The sequence below is a fragment of the Zea mays genome, chromosome 2 (assembly GCF_902167145.1).
Source record: "Zea mays cultivar B73 chromosome 2, Zm-B73-REFERENCE-NAM-5.0, whole genome shotgun sequence".
Classification (NCBI taxonomy): domain Eukaryota; kingdom Viridiplantae; phylum Streptophyta; class Magnoliopsida; order Poales; family Poaceae; genus Zea; species Zea mays.
Window position 1 is genome coordinate 221,368,933 of NC_050097.1, and position 13,387 is coordinate 221,382,319.

The 13,387-nt window shown below is 55.8% G+C and overlaps 1 protein-coding gene across 2 annotated transcripts; it reads right to left on the minus strand.

Annotated features, from left to right (window-relative positions):
• Nucleotides 1–7,512: 7,512 nt before the first annotated feature.
• On the minus strand, nucleotides 7,513–10,866 carry LOC100278156 (uncharacterized). 2 transcript variants are annotated; one of them, NM_001151524.2, is made up of 4 exons: nucleotides 10,683–10,866; nucleotides 10,299–10,553; nucleotides 8,264–9,178; nucleotides 7,513–8,188 (listed from the first exon to the last, which is right to left on the minus strand). In NM_001151524.2, exons 1-4 carry the CDS (start codon nucleotides 10,704–10,706, stop codon nucleotides 7,769–7,771), a joined length of 1,614 nt encoding a protein of 537 aa, NP_001144996.2. In that variant the 5' UTR covers nucleotides 10,707–10,866; the 3' UTR covers nucleotides 7,513–7,768. The 2 variants fall into 2 exon arrangements, with proteins under 2 accessions (NP_001144996.2, NP_001337880.1); NM_001350951.1 differs by lacking the exon at nucleotides 10,299–10,553.
• Nucleotides 10,867–13,387: the final 2,521 nt, after the last annotated feature.

Genomic DNA, 13,387 nt, shown 5'->3' on the forward strand with positions numbered 1-13,387 from the left:
GGTATTCAAGTTGATCATTGGATCACTTGAGAGGAGTTGAGTGCAACTCTCGTCCGTTGGGACGCCACAACGTGGAGTAGGCAAGTTTTGTACTTGGCCGAACCACGGGATAACCACCGTGTCAACTCTGTGATTGCTTTCTTGTGGTTATCGTGTTTTGACTCTCTCTAGCCACTTGGCAATTACTGTGCTAACGCTTAATCAAAGTTTTGTGGATATATTTTTAAGTTTTTACAGGATCACCTATTCACCCCCCCTCTAGGTGCTCTCAACTACTTCGGAAAGCGGATCCTGGAAACGACGGAGTACACGTAAGCAGCCAAGGCTGACCGAGCCGAGGGACTCCTACGCCTCCGGGATACGGATACCTCACTCATCACCTTCTGCGATAAGTAACTTGCGCTCGGATAAAGTGACTCCGTGGACCGAACAAGTCTTCACGTTCGGAAGCTCTCCTGCCAAAGCAGTCCTTCAAGCTTTCTCGACTAAGTCGGGGACAGGGCCTCATGGACGGGTGAAAGTACGCGTAAGCGGCAAGGCCGACCGAGCCGAGGGATTCCCACGCCTCTGGGATACGGATACCTCACTCGTCCCTTCCGCGAGAAGCAACTCTCGCTCACACAAACATCCCTGTTACCGACAGAGTCCAGATGCTCGAAACAAGAGGAAAAAAGACGCAGCTTCGCAAGCGCGGCGAGGGTGTGTTTTTCTGGCCTCGGCGGCCGCAAAAAGCACACGCTACAAGATGATCTGATCCTGCAGGCTCGGGTCTTCACGCTGAAGGGAGCCGTAGCACCCTCGGCATCGACGACGTCTTCAGCAAAGTCCGACCCAGCCTCGGACGGCGACGCGGTCCAGGGACTCCTCCGGGAATCCGGCCCGAGCAGGCGGCTCGGCCGATTACCCCTGGGGCCTCGGCCAACCGGCTTCCAAAGGCGCCAGCCCGACCCGAGGCCTCGGCTGATCGACTTTGGCGTCGGCTCCACTGACAGACAACACAACTAGGCTCCGGCCAACCAGGTTCCCATTCTCGAGCCAACTCCGCCTCTGTTCATACTGATATCGCTACCCCTGGCCTCGGCCCATCGAAGGGCGGCCGAGGGGTCTCTTCAACTAAGCTAGAGGAGCCCCAGACAACAAGGCCGAACGGGCCGAGGGACTCCTATGCCTCTGGGATACGGATACCTCACCCGTCACCTTGACACGGGGCGACTCATGCTTGGTAAAGCGGTTCAGATAATCAACAGGCGAGACTTAGTGCTCGAAAATGAGGAAAAAACACGGCTCCGTGCCGAAATTACATACATGTTCAGGCCCCGACAGCCGCAATGAACAAAAAACACTGGCATCCAAGGTGCCATCACAAACGGGACTCCGGTTCCGTCCCCGAGGGTACGAGCGACCTCGGGCCTGCGGGGCGACGAACGCCGGGAGGCTCGCCAGCGACCTCTGCAGCGGCAGCCATGGCCCCAGGTGAACGCGGTCACCGGAAGGCTCTTGTTCGCGGACCCGCTCAAGGGATGCGAACAAGCCATCAAAGCCAAAGAGCGGGCCGCTCCCAAGCGCTCCGGTAGATCCTCGCTGCCGTCCTCGCCTCGAATGCGAGGGGGAAGACGGAATGTTGCATCCTAGCTGGACAGCAACACTTCGCCTTCCCCGGCATGACTGGAGGACGACTCCGTCGTAGCGCGGGAAGACGATTGCCACCACCAGAAGCTGGAAGAGGAGGTGGTTCGCCGACCCGCACACGAGGTAGAGCCCCGGCTCGCCTCGACCCCCGCCCCAGCGAGGATGACGAACACACCCGATGCTGAGGGCGGGATCACAGCCTGGTTTGCCTCTCCCCATCCAGGAGCTGGAGGTCACCGTCTTGGGTGGCCACCGGCGGAAGGGAGCAACCAGGCTGCCTGATGAAAATCCTTGAAGCCGAACGATGGCTGAGAGGTACCAACTCCCATGGAGTTGCGTTCCTCCAACGAGGAGGCGGAAAGGCGGCGGATACCCCCCATCCGGGGGCTTGGAAGATGGAAAGACACGACGCATAAGGGAGGAAGAAGACATGGTTGCCTTCTGAAAGGAGTCCCCCTCCTTTTAAAGGCAACTCTCCCTACGTGCGCCCCCAGACGCCGCGGGCTGAGTCTTCTCCAACACGCTCCAAGGCCCTCCCCTGCGACTCGGGGGCTGGGTCCCGCATGTCATGCAAACCAGCTCAGAGCAGAAGAAGCCAAACCGCCGCGCGTGGTGCGCACGACCGTCCAGCGGTTACAAGCGACCCCCCACTTTGGCCCAGACCAACGGGCGGAAGGGGCGGGCAGCCATGCAGGCGGCATGCAACCGCGCCAGGTGGACGCGCTTCTCCGACTTCTGACACGCCAGCTTGGAAGCCCAGGCCCACGCGTCAAGCAACCGGCGCGCCAGTTGCTGCATGCAAGCAACCACACCGCCACTTGTACCACCGTGATGCCTCTTCGGTTGCGGAGCCTATGCCGCGACTTGAGGCGACCCAGCAGCGCCAGCCTGGCGCGTCGGTCAAAGCGACCGAAAGTGGGCCGGCAGTAATGGCGGTGGCAGGCGGGCGGGCGCAGCAGTCACGTCGTCAGCGAGGCTCACGTCCCATCCTGGGATAGCAAGAGAGCCTCCTCTCACGGCGTGAAGACGGTGCACCCGTGACCTGTTCCTCGAACGGATCGCGCACGCGCGACGGCCGCCCCGCCAACCACTCGCCCCGTCGCATTAACTCCGCGGCGGGACACGCGGCGCCTCTGGCGGGAGAAGCGCGCGACGCTTCGCCTTCGCCGTAATAACCGCGTCAAAAAGAGGTACGCCACGTCGTTCGATTTCGTATCCCTTTCCTTTTTCCTCTTTCTCTATCTCTTGCAACAGGGACTGGGAAAGGGGGATACCCCGAAAAGGATCCTTCTCTGCGAAGGAACCGGGCTCCAAGCCCCCCTACTGATCAGGGGTTCGAAGACTGGCCCTCCGAAGGGTTCAACAGTCGCCTCAGATCGCGTGGGCCCGACACCCACTACTGGTCAGGGGTTCGAAGGCCAGCCCCCCGAAGGGTTCCATGGCCGCCTCAGGCTACTCGGGCTCCGCGCCCATTACTGATCAGGGGTTCGAAGGCTGGCCCCCGAAGGGTTCACAGTCGCCTCAGACACCGAGCGAGGGATGACCAGGGGTACGTTCGATACATAACCGAGGCTCGGGCTGCGCTCCCGAGGTACCCTAGGACATTTCCGAGACCAGCGGGAACGATCTTGTAACGGAATCCCATCGGAGGGAGGCATCGAGCCCTCGGACCCCGTCGCCAGGGGACCGGGTCCGGCAAATCACCCGCAGGTACTTTTGGGCGTGCCTCTGGGCCCCTAGCCGACCCCCAACGAACGGGGCACGGACGTCCACTCGGATTACCCGCTTGCAGCTCACCGGAGACACCATGTTCGGTGCCCATCGAGGGTAACATGGCGCACTCCCCCCCTCCTCCTTGCGGAAAGGCGACGTAGGGGCGTATGTAAAAAGTCGAGTCTGTCCCTGATCGTCCTCTCGCCCTGTGCAGAGGCTCGGGGGCTGCTCTCGCAGAAACCGGCTCCGGCCAAACCGTTGACAGCGTCAACATACCAGCCCGAGAGCTTGGGCCCCGACCGTGCACCCGGGCTACGACCAGTTCGCATGAGGGAACGACCAGACCAGCCGAAGCGTTACGCGAGGTATTAAGACCTCGAAGGAGTGTAACCACTCCTCCGAGGCCTCAGGGGCTACACCCGGTGGGTGCGCTCGCGCGCACCCACCGGAACGAAATGCAACCGAGAAAGGCTGGTCCCCTTGCAAAAAAGTGCGACGAAAGCCTCCAAGCGAGTGCTAACACTCCCTTCGAGGCTCGGGGGCTACTGTCGGGGACCATAATTAGGGGTACCCTCAAGACGCCTAATTCTCAGCTGGTAACCCCCATCAGCATAAAGCTGCAAAGGCCTGATGGGTACGATTAAGTCAGGGATCAGTCCACACGAGTGACTCGATCACGCTTCACCCGAGCCTAGCCTCGGCCAAGGGCAGCCGACCTCGAGAGACCTCCGTCTCGCCCGAGGCCCCCCTTTTTACGGCGGACACATCACCGGCTCGCCCAAGGCCTTGGCTTCGCTCAGAAGCAACCTTGATTAAATCGTCACGCCGACTGACCAAATTGCAGGAGCATTTAACGCAAAGGTGGTCTGACACCTTTATCCTGACACGCGCCCCCGGCAGAGCCGAAGTGACCGCCGTCACTCCACCGCTCCACTGGCCAGTCTGACAGAAGGACAGCGCCGCCTGCGCCACTCCGACTGCAGTGCCACTCGACAGAGTGAGTCTGACAGGCAGTCAGGCCTTGCCAAAAGCGCCACGGCGAACTCCGCTCCGCCCGACCCCAGGGCTCGGACTCGGGCTAAGACCCGGAAGACGGCGAACTCCGCTCCGCCCGACCCCAGGGCTCGGACTCGGGCTAAGACCCGGAAGACGGCGAACTCCGCTCCGCCCGACCCCAGGGCTCGGACTCGGGCTAAGACCCGGAAGACGGCGAACTCCGTTCCGCCCGACCCCAGGGCTCGGACTCGGGCTAAGACCCGGAAGACGGCGAACTCCGCTCCGCCCGACCCCAGGGCTCGGACTCGGGCTAAGACCCGGAAGACGGCGAACTCCGTTCCGCCCGACCCCAGGGCTCGGACTCGGGCTAAGACCCGGAAGACGACGAAACTCCGCCTCGCCCGACCCCAGGGCTCGGACTCGGGCTAAGACCCGGAAGACGACGAAACTCCGCCTCGCCCGACCCCAGGGCTCGGACTCCGCCCTGGCCTCGGCCGAACGACTTCCGCCTCGCCCGACCCCATGGCTCGGGCTCGGCCTCGGCAACAGAAGACAGACTCAACCTCGGCTTCGGAGGAGCCCCCACGTCACCCTGCCTAGGGCACAGACCCACCACGTCAACAGGTAGCGCCATCATCATCCTACCCCGAATCGACTCGGGTCACGGAGAACAAGACCGGCGTCCCATCCGGCCAGCTCCGCCGGAGGGGCAATGATGGCGCTCCACAAGCTCTGTGACGACGGCGGCCCCCAGCTCTCTTACGGAAGCAGGACGACGTAAGCAGGGACTCGACCGCTCCGACAGCTGTCCCTCCGCCGGGCTCCGTCGCACCTCCGACAGCCACGACATCACGCCAGCAAGGTGCCAAGATCTCTCCGGCTGCCACATTGGCATGTACCTAGGGCGCTAGCTCTCCCTCCGCTAGACACGTAGCACTCTGCTACACCCCCCATTGTACACCTGGATCCTCTCCTTACGACTATAAAAGGGAGGACCAGGGTCTTCTTAGAGAAGGTTGGCCGCGCGGGACCGAGGACGGGACAGGCGCTCTCTTGGGGCCGCTCGCTTCCATCACCCGCGTGGACGCTTGTAACCCCCCTACTGCAAGCGCACCTGACCTGGGCGCGGGACGAACACGAAGGCCGCGGGACTTCCACCTCTCTCACGCTCGACTCCGGCCACCTCGCCTCTCCCCCCTTCGCGCTCGCCCACGCGCTCGACCCATCTGGGCTGGGGCACGCAGGACACTCACTCGTCGGCTTAGGGACCCCCCTGTCTCGAAACGCCGACAAGATTAACTCGAGAAAATTAATTATTAGTAGAAACTGCATATATCACTCCATGATGAGGTCTTCACAAACAGACCAATCTGATGTTTCTTTGTCGGATGTTTTGTGCGAGGCAACATGGTTGTGTTTAAAGATCCGCCCCACTGATAAACAGATAAAAAAAGCTATATTTTCGCTTCAATAATACTCATTATATTACCAAACATTAGTAAACTGTTTTTTCTGAAATTTATTATGGTGCCCTTCCCACTCTTTGTGCTTTTTTAAAGCATGCGAGACACATGCGAAAGGGATATCTTAAAGGCCGAAAAGGTGAAACATTTGAACTGGGCAGGACAAACTTTGATAAACGTTAAGCTATAATCAGATGCTTTACTGCGTGAACAAAGCATCTGTACGGACGTGAAGATGCACAGATATGAGATATGCATAGAATTATTCGCTTTCGAAACGATCAGTTAGAACCTTGCATCGTCTACATCTTTTGATAAAAGGATCACCCTATTTCAATTATTACATAACAGAAATACAGAAGTTCCTGATTTCCCTCGCGCACATATGGCTACCAGAGATAAAAAAAATCTGGTCCGGTCAGAGAATCTTATTCAGATTACATGACCAAACCGCGGGGAAGAAAGGAAGGGGCAGAGATATACGACAGAAGGTCTGAAAGCATATGAGATTGACATGGTCAGCCTAACATGATTGGCACTGAACATTCGTAAGGAGAGAATATAGCACATTAAAAGGAAAGCAGAAACATCTGCAGCTTGAAGTGAGTGTAGATCGCCTGGTTTTCATGGGAAACGGAGTCAGTAAAGTACACAAATATATAAATATTTTAAAAATATATCCTTTCCAAGCTAGCAGGGAGACGGGAAGAAAAAGAAAAACAAGCCTTTTCAGATTAGAAGCAACCGAGTAAATCCAAGAACTCTTGAAACAAAGGTGAATACATGGATCATACATATACTGAGGCCTTTTGGTTTCATTAAAAAAAGTAACCTTAGAGCATCTCCAATAGACTCTTTATTTTTGACTCTTTATTTGACTTTTTATTTGTCTCTTCATAAATATTAAATTCCATATATAACATCTCATTCCAACAGACTCTCTAAAATGCAATTTAGCTTGGCTAGCGAGAGTTACTAGCCAAATTTGGCTAGTGAGGGAGTTAATTTAGAGAGTCAGATAACTTAGCAAATTAAATGACTACTCTGTTGGAAAGCTATTATGCTATTAAGTAGTTAAAATCTTGCTTGACAAGCTATTTAGCTAATCTCTTAGAGATGCTCTTAGACTAGCTAAATAGCTTGTCAAGCTAAATTTTAACTACTTAATAGCATAATAGCTCTCCAACAGAGTAGTTATTTAACTTGCTAAGCTATCTGGCTCTCTAAATTGACTTCCTCACTAACCAAATTTGGCTAACAACTCTCGCTAGCAAAGCTAAATTGTATTTTAAAGAGTCTATTGGAATAAGATGTTATATATAGAGTTTAATATTTATGGAGAGACAAATAAAGAGTTAAATAGAGAGTCAAAAATAAAGAGTTTCTTGGAGATGCTCTTATTTACCTCAAAGCTACAATTGCGGACTTTTTTGAACGAACCGGGCAAGGGAGTTGTCTATTAGTACTTCTAGGAAGCGTTTTTTTTCTCTCTCGAAAGCGATCCTGTGAAACATATATCAGACAAACCAATGAATCATGCACATAAGCATATAGTCAACGTAGTTTTATGAACTGCAAGGAGTGATTTTCTATGGATCTATCTATCCTGCTGAGACATGGCTATCCACGCCCATCAGCAGCTGACAATACAAAGCCTCAAAGTGTGAGCTACAGCTATTGTTTATGGCTTTATGCTCAGCAAATCAGTATGGACAAAGCCTGATTCTGATTCAGTTAGTTAAAATATTCACATAACTCCTATGCAAGAATAGTACTCTGTCTACATACACCCAAAATATTGGGGATTCACCATTTCTGTCAGCTAAAAAATGGATAAATAAATTTACAAAACTAGAAAAATAAAATTTGATCTCCAGACCGCCGTACGAGCCGCCGCCCTCATCCGGATCAAGCCACACCGACGAGCGGCGGTGGCACACGAGGGAAAAGAAGCTCCGTCGTCTCACTCACGCGCCGACGTGCTGGCGGTGCGGGAACCGCGGCGTCGGCACGGACGGGCCGCGGCTTTCCTGCATCTTGCTCAGCTGGTTCGGTATGTTACCGTCGAAGAGCCGCGACGTGGGGTTCTCGGCGTAGCAGACGTAGTAGCAGCCGACGCACGCCTGGGGCAGCGCCATGCCGATGCGGGTCATCAGGTACCCGACGTAGAAGGCCAGCAGCGACACGGTGGCCGTGTAGTGCCGGTGCGTCGCGAACGCCCAGGACCCCGCCAGCGCCACGCACAGCGCGCCGCTCGTCACGCCCGTCAGGAAGCACACGGAGCTGGTGATGTCCGAGTCCACCAGCGCCGCCATCCCCGGCAGCGCCTCGAACTGGCTCCACGTGCTCCGCGACGCCTGCACGAACCCTCGCCCGTACGCCGCGATCTGAAGAATTACACGCTGCTCGTCAGTGCGAAGCACGCCTCAATAAGCGTTCGAAAGAAGAGCGCTCGTGCTTACGTGGACAAAGGCCCAGCTGTTGCCGAAGCTGAAGATGGCGTTCATGACGTGGAGGCAGCAGTGCGCGCAGGAGAACATGAACTCGTCCTCGCCCTCCAGCAGGTTGAGCCCGCGCGCCAGGATGCGGAGCGCCTCGATGGTGGGCACGAAGAGCGAGCCCAGGCAGGCGCTGCCGAGGTTGTGCGACAGCGCGCGGTGGAAGCTGAACTGCACGCTCGACTGCATGCCGCGCAGGTAGTAGAGCGCGATCACCCGGCTCACCGTCAGGTTCGCCACGTTCCGCATCACCTCGGCGGTCCACGCCAGGCTGACCACCAGCCCCAGGATGGTGAGCCCGGGGAAGCGGAAGTTCACAGCTCCGATCACCGCCACGCACCACACGGAGATCCACGCGAAGCCCGCCGCCACCATCAGGTACGCGGGGCCATTCAAACCGTGGAACTTATCCACCGGCTGCACCGCGCGCTCGAACACCCGCGCCGTGAAGCCCACACGCCGCGTCACCCAGCACGCGTACAGCCCGGTGCCGATGGAGAACACCACCATCGCCACGCCCAGCCCCACAGTGGCCAGCATCGAGAAGCACATGAGCAGCGCGCCCACGGCCAGGGTCACACCGAAGCTGGACCAGAGGATGACGCGCACCATAGCGCGCGGCCACGCGCGCACGGCCTTCTGCCACGCGAAGGCCAGCACGATGCTGAGCGCCACCGCGCCCTCCACGGGCAGCAGCCAGTCCCGCAGCAGGCTGCGCTCTCGCTGCGCGTCGTGCGACCTTGGGTGCTGGCTGATCTCCTGGACGGTCTTGAACACGAAGAACCCCATGGCGGCTGCCGCGGCGGCAAGGTGGAGCAGGAAGAGGCACAGCGTTATGCCGTTGGTGTACTTGCTTGAGTTGAGCGACGGAAGCGGCCCCTGAAATGACGAATAGTGAATTAGTATTCAGATAGAGGATGTCCCTAGCCGCTACAGTTTGTCAGCTTCAGGCTTATTATTGGATTAGCACCGTGTCATATTCAGAGAGTCGATCCCAAGCAGTGGTACATTCTTGATGATATTCTAGTGCCTTAAGAAACCCATGATTAATGTTATATGCCCAGGGTTTTTTTTTCTATTTGTGGGAGGTAAGGAGGTCGAGCACTCTTGAGTTCTTATATAAAATCGCTTAATTAGAGTTCAAAAGAAAACATGCAGCAAATTGCTTGCGGTGTTGGATGTTCCGTCATGCATTTAGGCAGGTCTTGTTCATCTGTCTAGGCTTCTACTTCCAGCTGATCAAAGCTTATATAAATTACACAAACAGTCCGGCACGGAATCGTTGCAGGTCACCGTTCCAAGGGAATCGAACCGGCCGTCGTTGACGGTGCAATGTTCGGCACATTGTGGAAGCTCTTAAGCCTAGAATTATTGAATGAAATACCTAAGCCTAAAATAGACATGAAAAGATCTCCCCTTTTTTTGTCCTTTCGGCACCAAACATATCTTGAAACATTAGCAATGCTGCAGAGGTAAACTAGTATGCCTTCTGTCCGTTGAAAACAGGAACCAAAACCAACTATCAGCGTCAGCATATTCTTTTAACTCTTTAGCCAAAAGCTATCTCTATTGCAGTACTTTAAAATCCGTTCTGTCGATTGCAGCATCGTGATAGAATAATTCAGTGACCATGTCAGTGTGGTATGGCATGGTAGAATAATAGTAGTAAATTTCTCAGAAAGCAAGCCAGCCTGGACTCCCAAAAGTCTCAAGCACAGGCAGTGCAAGTGCAAGCAAACACACTATGACTATACCAATACCAATGGGGCACCGAACAAACAAAATTATTGGAGTACTACCCTACCCGCCCACCAACTAGCCTAAATTGAGACGGTCGGTCGGATCGCAATCAAGCACGCCCACATGTCCTAAAAGTCCCACTACCAAAACCGAAAAAAAATCATAATCAATTCAGGCGATCGAGATTTTATGCATAAGTATATACAACTACGAAAAGGGAATCGAGCAATTGGGCGTGGACGTCTCCCTCTCCCCCTACCTGCTGCGGAGGCTGCATGACAGGCTGGTACGCTGCCAACTGCGGCGGCGGCTCGACGGCGCCGGAGGCCACCGTCATGGGCGGCGGCGGCGCCTGCGTGGTGACCTGCAGCGGCGCCAGCGGCCGCTGCGCCTGCAGCCTCGACGCCGCTTGCGGGGGCGGCGCCTGGTCCACGACGACCACCTTCTCCACCGCCTCCGTCGCCGGCGTCGGAGCCGCTCCCCTGACTGGTGCAGACTCCTGCCGCGGCGGCGCCTGCATGCGCCGCACAGCGAGGGACAAGAAACCCATGAGCAAACGGCGGCGAGCAGAGCAACCGGTGCGTTACTCGAGAAAGGGATAATCTATTGGGGAGCGAAAGGAAGAAGAAGAACGAAACCGTACCGGGGGGTTCTCGGCGGCGCCCATGACGCGCGTCCAGCAGAGAGCAGCCGCGCCCTTGACGCCTGGCCCCTCTTTGCGGAATGGAGAAGTAGGGCGTGCGGAGGCCGGAGGAATGGAGTTATGGAGCGGTGGACTCGACTGGTGGCGTGGACCGTGGAGGAAGGCTGGAAGGGGAGGGATGGGATGGGAAAGCGAGACGAGGTAGGATTTGGCTGGGGAAACTTGCGGACGGCGTGTCTGCGTTCGGCGAGACTGCCAGAGCCCAATCTGTGACCGTTGGTGTGGCCTTTTCGCTCGTGCGGTGGCTTACGCAGGGCAGTGGGGACGTGGTGGGGCCGGCGTGGCATTGGGCGTAGGGGAGGGTGTGACGCCTGCTCCTGTGGGGTGACCCTCTGGCGTGCACGTTTTTGTTTGGTGGGGAGTTTTGGTTTTGACCGTTTTCTAAGATTTTTCTTTTCTCACTCCTCGTCAGCGTGGAGAGTGGCTGACGGCGTCTAAATCTATACTATACTTAAACACCAGTTTCAACGGTCGGTTCGAACTCCTGCCCTGATGGAAGAAGGGCTAGAGATAATAGGTGAAATTGTCTAACCAGTAGAACATCATGCTCAGATATTTCTAATATTAAATATAAATTGTATATATGTATATACGTTTTTTAAATAAAAAAATATATAATTGTGTCGGGCCGGGCTGGGCCAGCACTACTGGCCGAGGCTACAACCCAAACACGGTACGACTTTCTTGGCTCTTGTAAGCATTAAGTCGTTTCGGAGACCACATTGATGCAATGGACTCCATAGTGTTTGAGGTTGCTGAATTGGATGGAGCAACAATGATTGTCACACTAACAATAAAATGAAAGGTTATTTGTTGGTTTTAAACATTAGTAATTGCTACGAAGTAGCATAATTTATATGCAGCGCATCCAGTTTTTATTGATGACTGCCTTTAGCAATCACTCCATATTTTAATTTATCTTTTTTATAAGTTTGACTTCATGTAATTTATTTTAGAAACTTGAGCTCACAAACTTTCTTTTTTTCGGTCTCTATATGGTGGAATTATGTCATTTTATAATCTCTGTTCGTTCAGTCAGTCGTTGTTAACTCTCATCTAATCGCTCACTTCATTGGTCGTGTTGTACCAAAACATATTGCATGGAGTAGACAATAACATCAATTAGCCAAATCAAAAAATATTATACAAAGAGCGGAGACAGTCAATAAAAATTTTTGAATTTTTTTTATGAATAGTTTACGTGGGTATTGTTGTAAGCCGTCGCAACGCACGGGCAACCGACTAGTACATCGTCTATATTCGTCATTTATAGACTCCTCAAAAATATTGTCTTCACTATATCTCCATTCTCTCAAAAATGTTATCTATGTATCGTTCTCTCTATATAAATGTCGGGGACCATAATTAGGGGTACCCTCAAGGCTCCTAATTCTCAGCTGGTAACCCCCATCAGCACAAAGCTGCAAAGGCCTGATGGGTGCGACTAAGCCAGGGATCGGTCCATTCGAGGGACTCGATCACGCCTCGCCCGAGCCCAGCCTCGGGCAAGGGCAGCCTACCCCAGAGGATCTCCGTCTCGCCCGAGGCCCCCTCCAGCGACGAACAAACTTCCGGCTCGCCCGAGGCCCAGTCTTCGCCAAGAAGCAACCCTGGCCAAATCGCCATGCCAACCGACCAAATCGCAGGGGCATTTAATGCATAGGCGGCCTGACACCTTTATCCTGACGCACGTCCTCCAGTCGACAGAGCCGAAGTGACCGCAGTCACTTCGCCGCTCCACTGACCGGCCTGACAGAAGGACAGCGCCGCCTGCGCCGCTCCGACTGCTGTGCCACTCGACAGAGTGAGGCTGACAGGCAGTCAGGCCCGGCCTCAGGCACCATAGGAAACTCCGCTCCGTCCGACCTAGGGCACGGACTCGGGCTCAGCCCCGGAAGACGGCGAACTCCGCTCTGCCCGACCCAGGGCTCGGACTCGGGCTCAGCCCCGGAAGACGGCGAACTCCGCTCCGCCCGACCCAGGGCTTGGACTTGGGCTCAGCCCCGGAAGACGACGAACTCCGCTCCGCCCGACCCAGGGCTCGGACTTGGGCTCAGCCCCGGAAGACGGCGAACTCCGATCCGCCCGACCCCAAGGCTCGGACTTGGGCTCAGCCCCGGAAGACGGCGAACTCCGCTCCGCCCGACCCAGGGCTCGGACTTGGGCTCAGCCCCGGAAGACGGCGAACTCCGATCCGCCCGACCCCAGGGCTCGGACTTGGGCTCAGCCCTGTAAGACGGCGAACTCCGATCCGCCCGACCCTAGGGCTCGGACTCGAGCTCAGCCCCAGAAGACGACGAACTCCGCTTCGCCCGACCCCAGGGCTCGGACTCAGCCCTGGCTTCAGCCGACGGTCTCCGCCTCGCCCGACCCAGGGGCTCAGACTCGACCTCGGCCACCGAAGACAGACTTGACCTCGACCTCGGAGGAGCCTCCACATCGCCCAACCTAGGGCGCGGACCGACCACGTCAACAGGAGGCGCCATCATTACCCTACCCCAAGCTGACTCAGGCTATGGGGAACAAGACCGGCGTCCCATCTGGCTCGCTCCGCCAGACAAGTAATGATGGCACCCCGCACGCTCTATGACGACTGCGGCTCTCAGCTCCCTTACGGAAGCAAGAGGACGTCAGCAAGGACTCAA

Coding starts and splice junctions, on each gene's coding strand:
- LOC100278156 (NM_001151524.2), bottom strand. CDS start 10,706: ATGGGCGCCGCCGAGAACCCCCCG. Junction 10,554..10,682: donor GCGCCGCCGAGAACCCCCCG/GTACGGTTTCGT, acceptor CGGCGCATGCAG/GCGCCGCCGCGGCAGGAGTC. Junction 8,189..8,263: donor ACAGCTGGGCCTTTGTCCAC/GTAAGCACGAGC, acceptor GTAATTCTTCAG/ATCGCGGCGTACGGGCGAGG.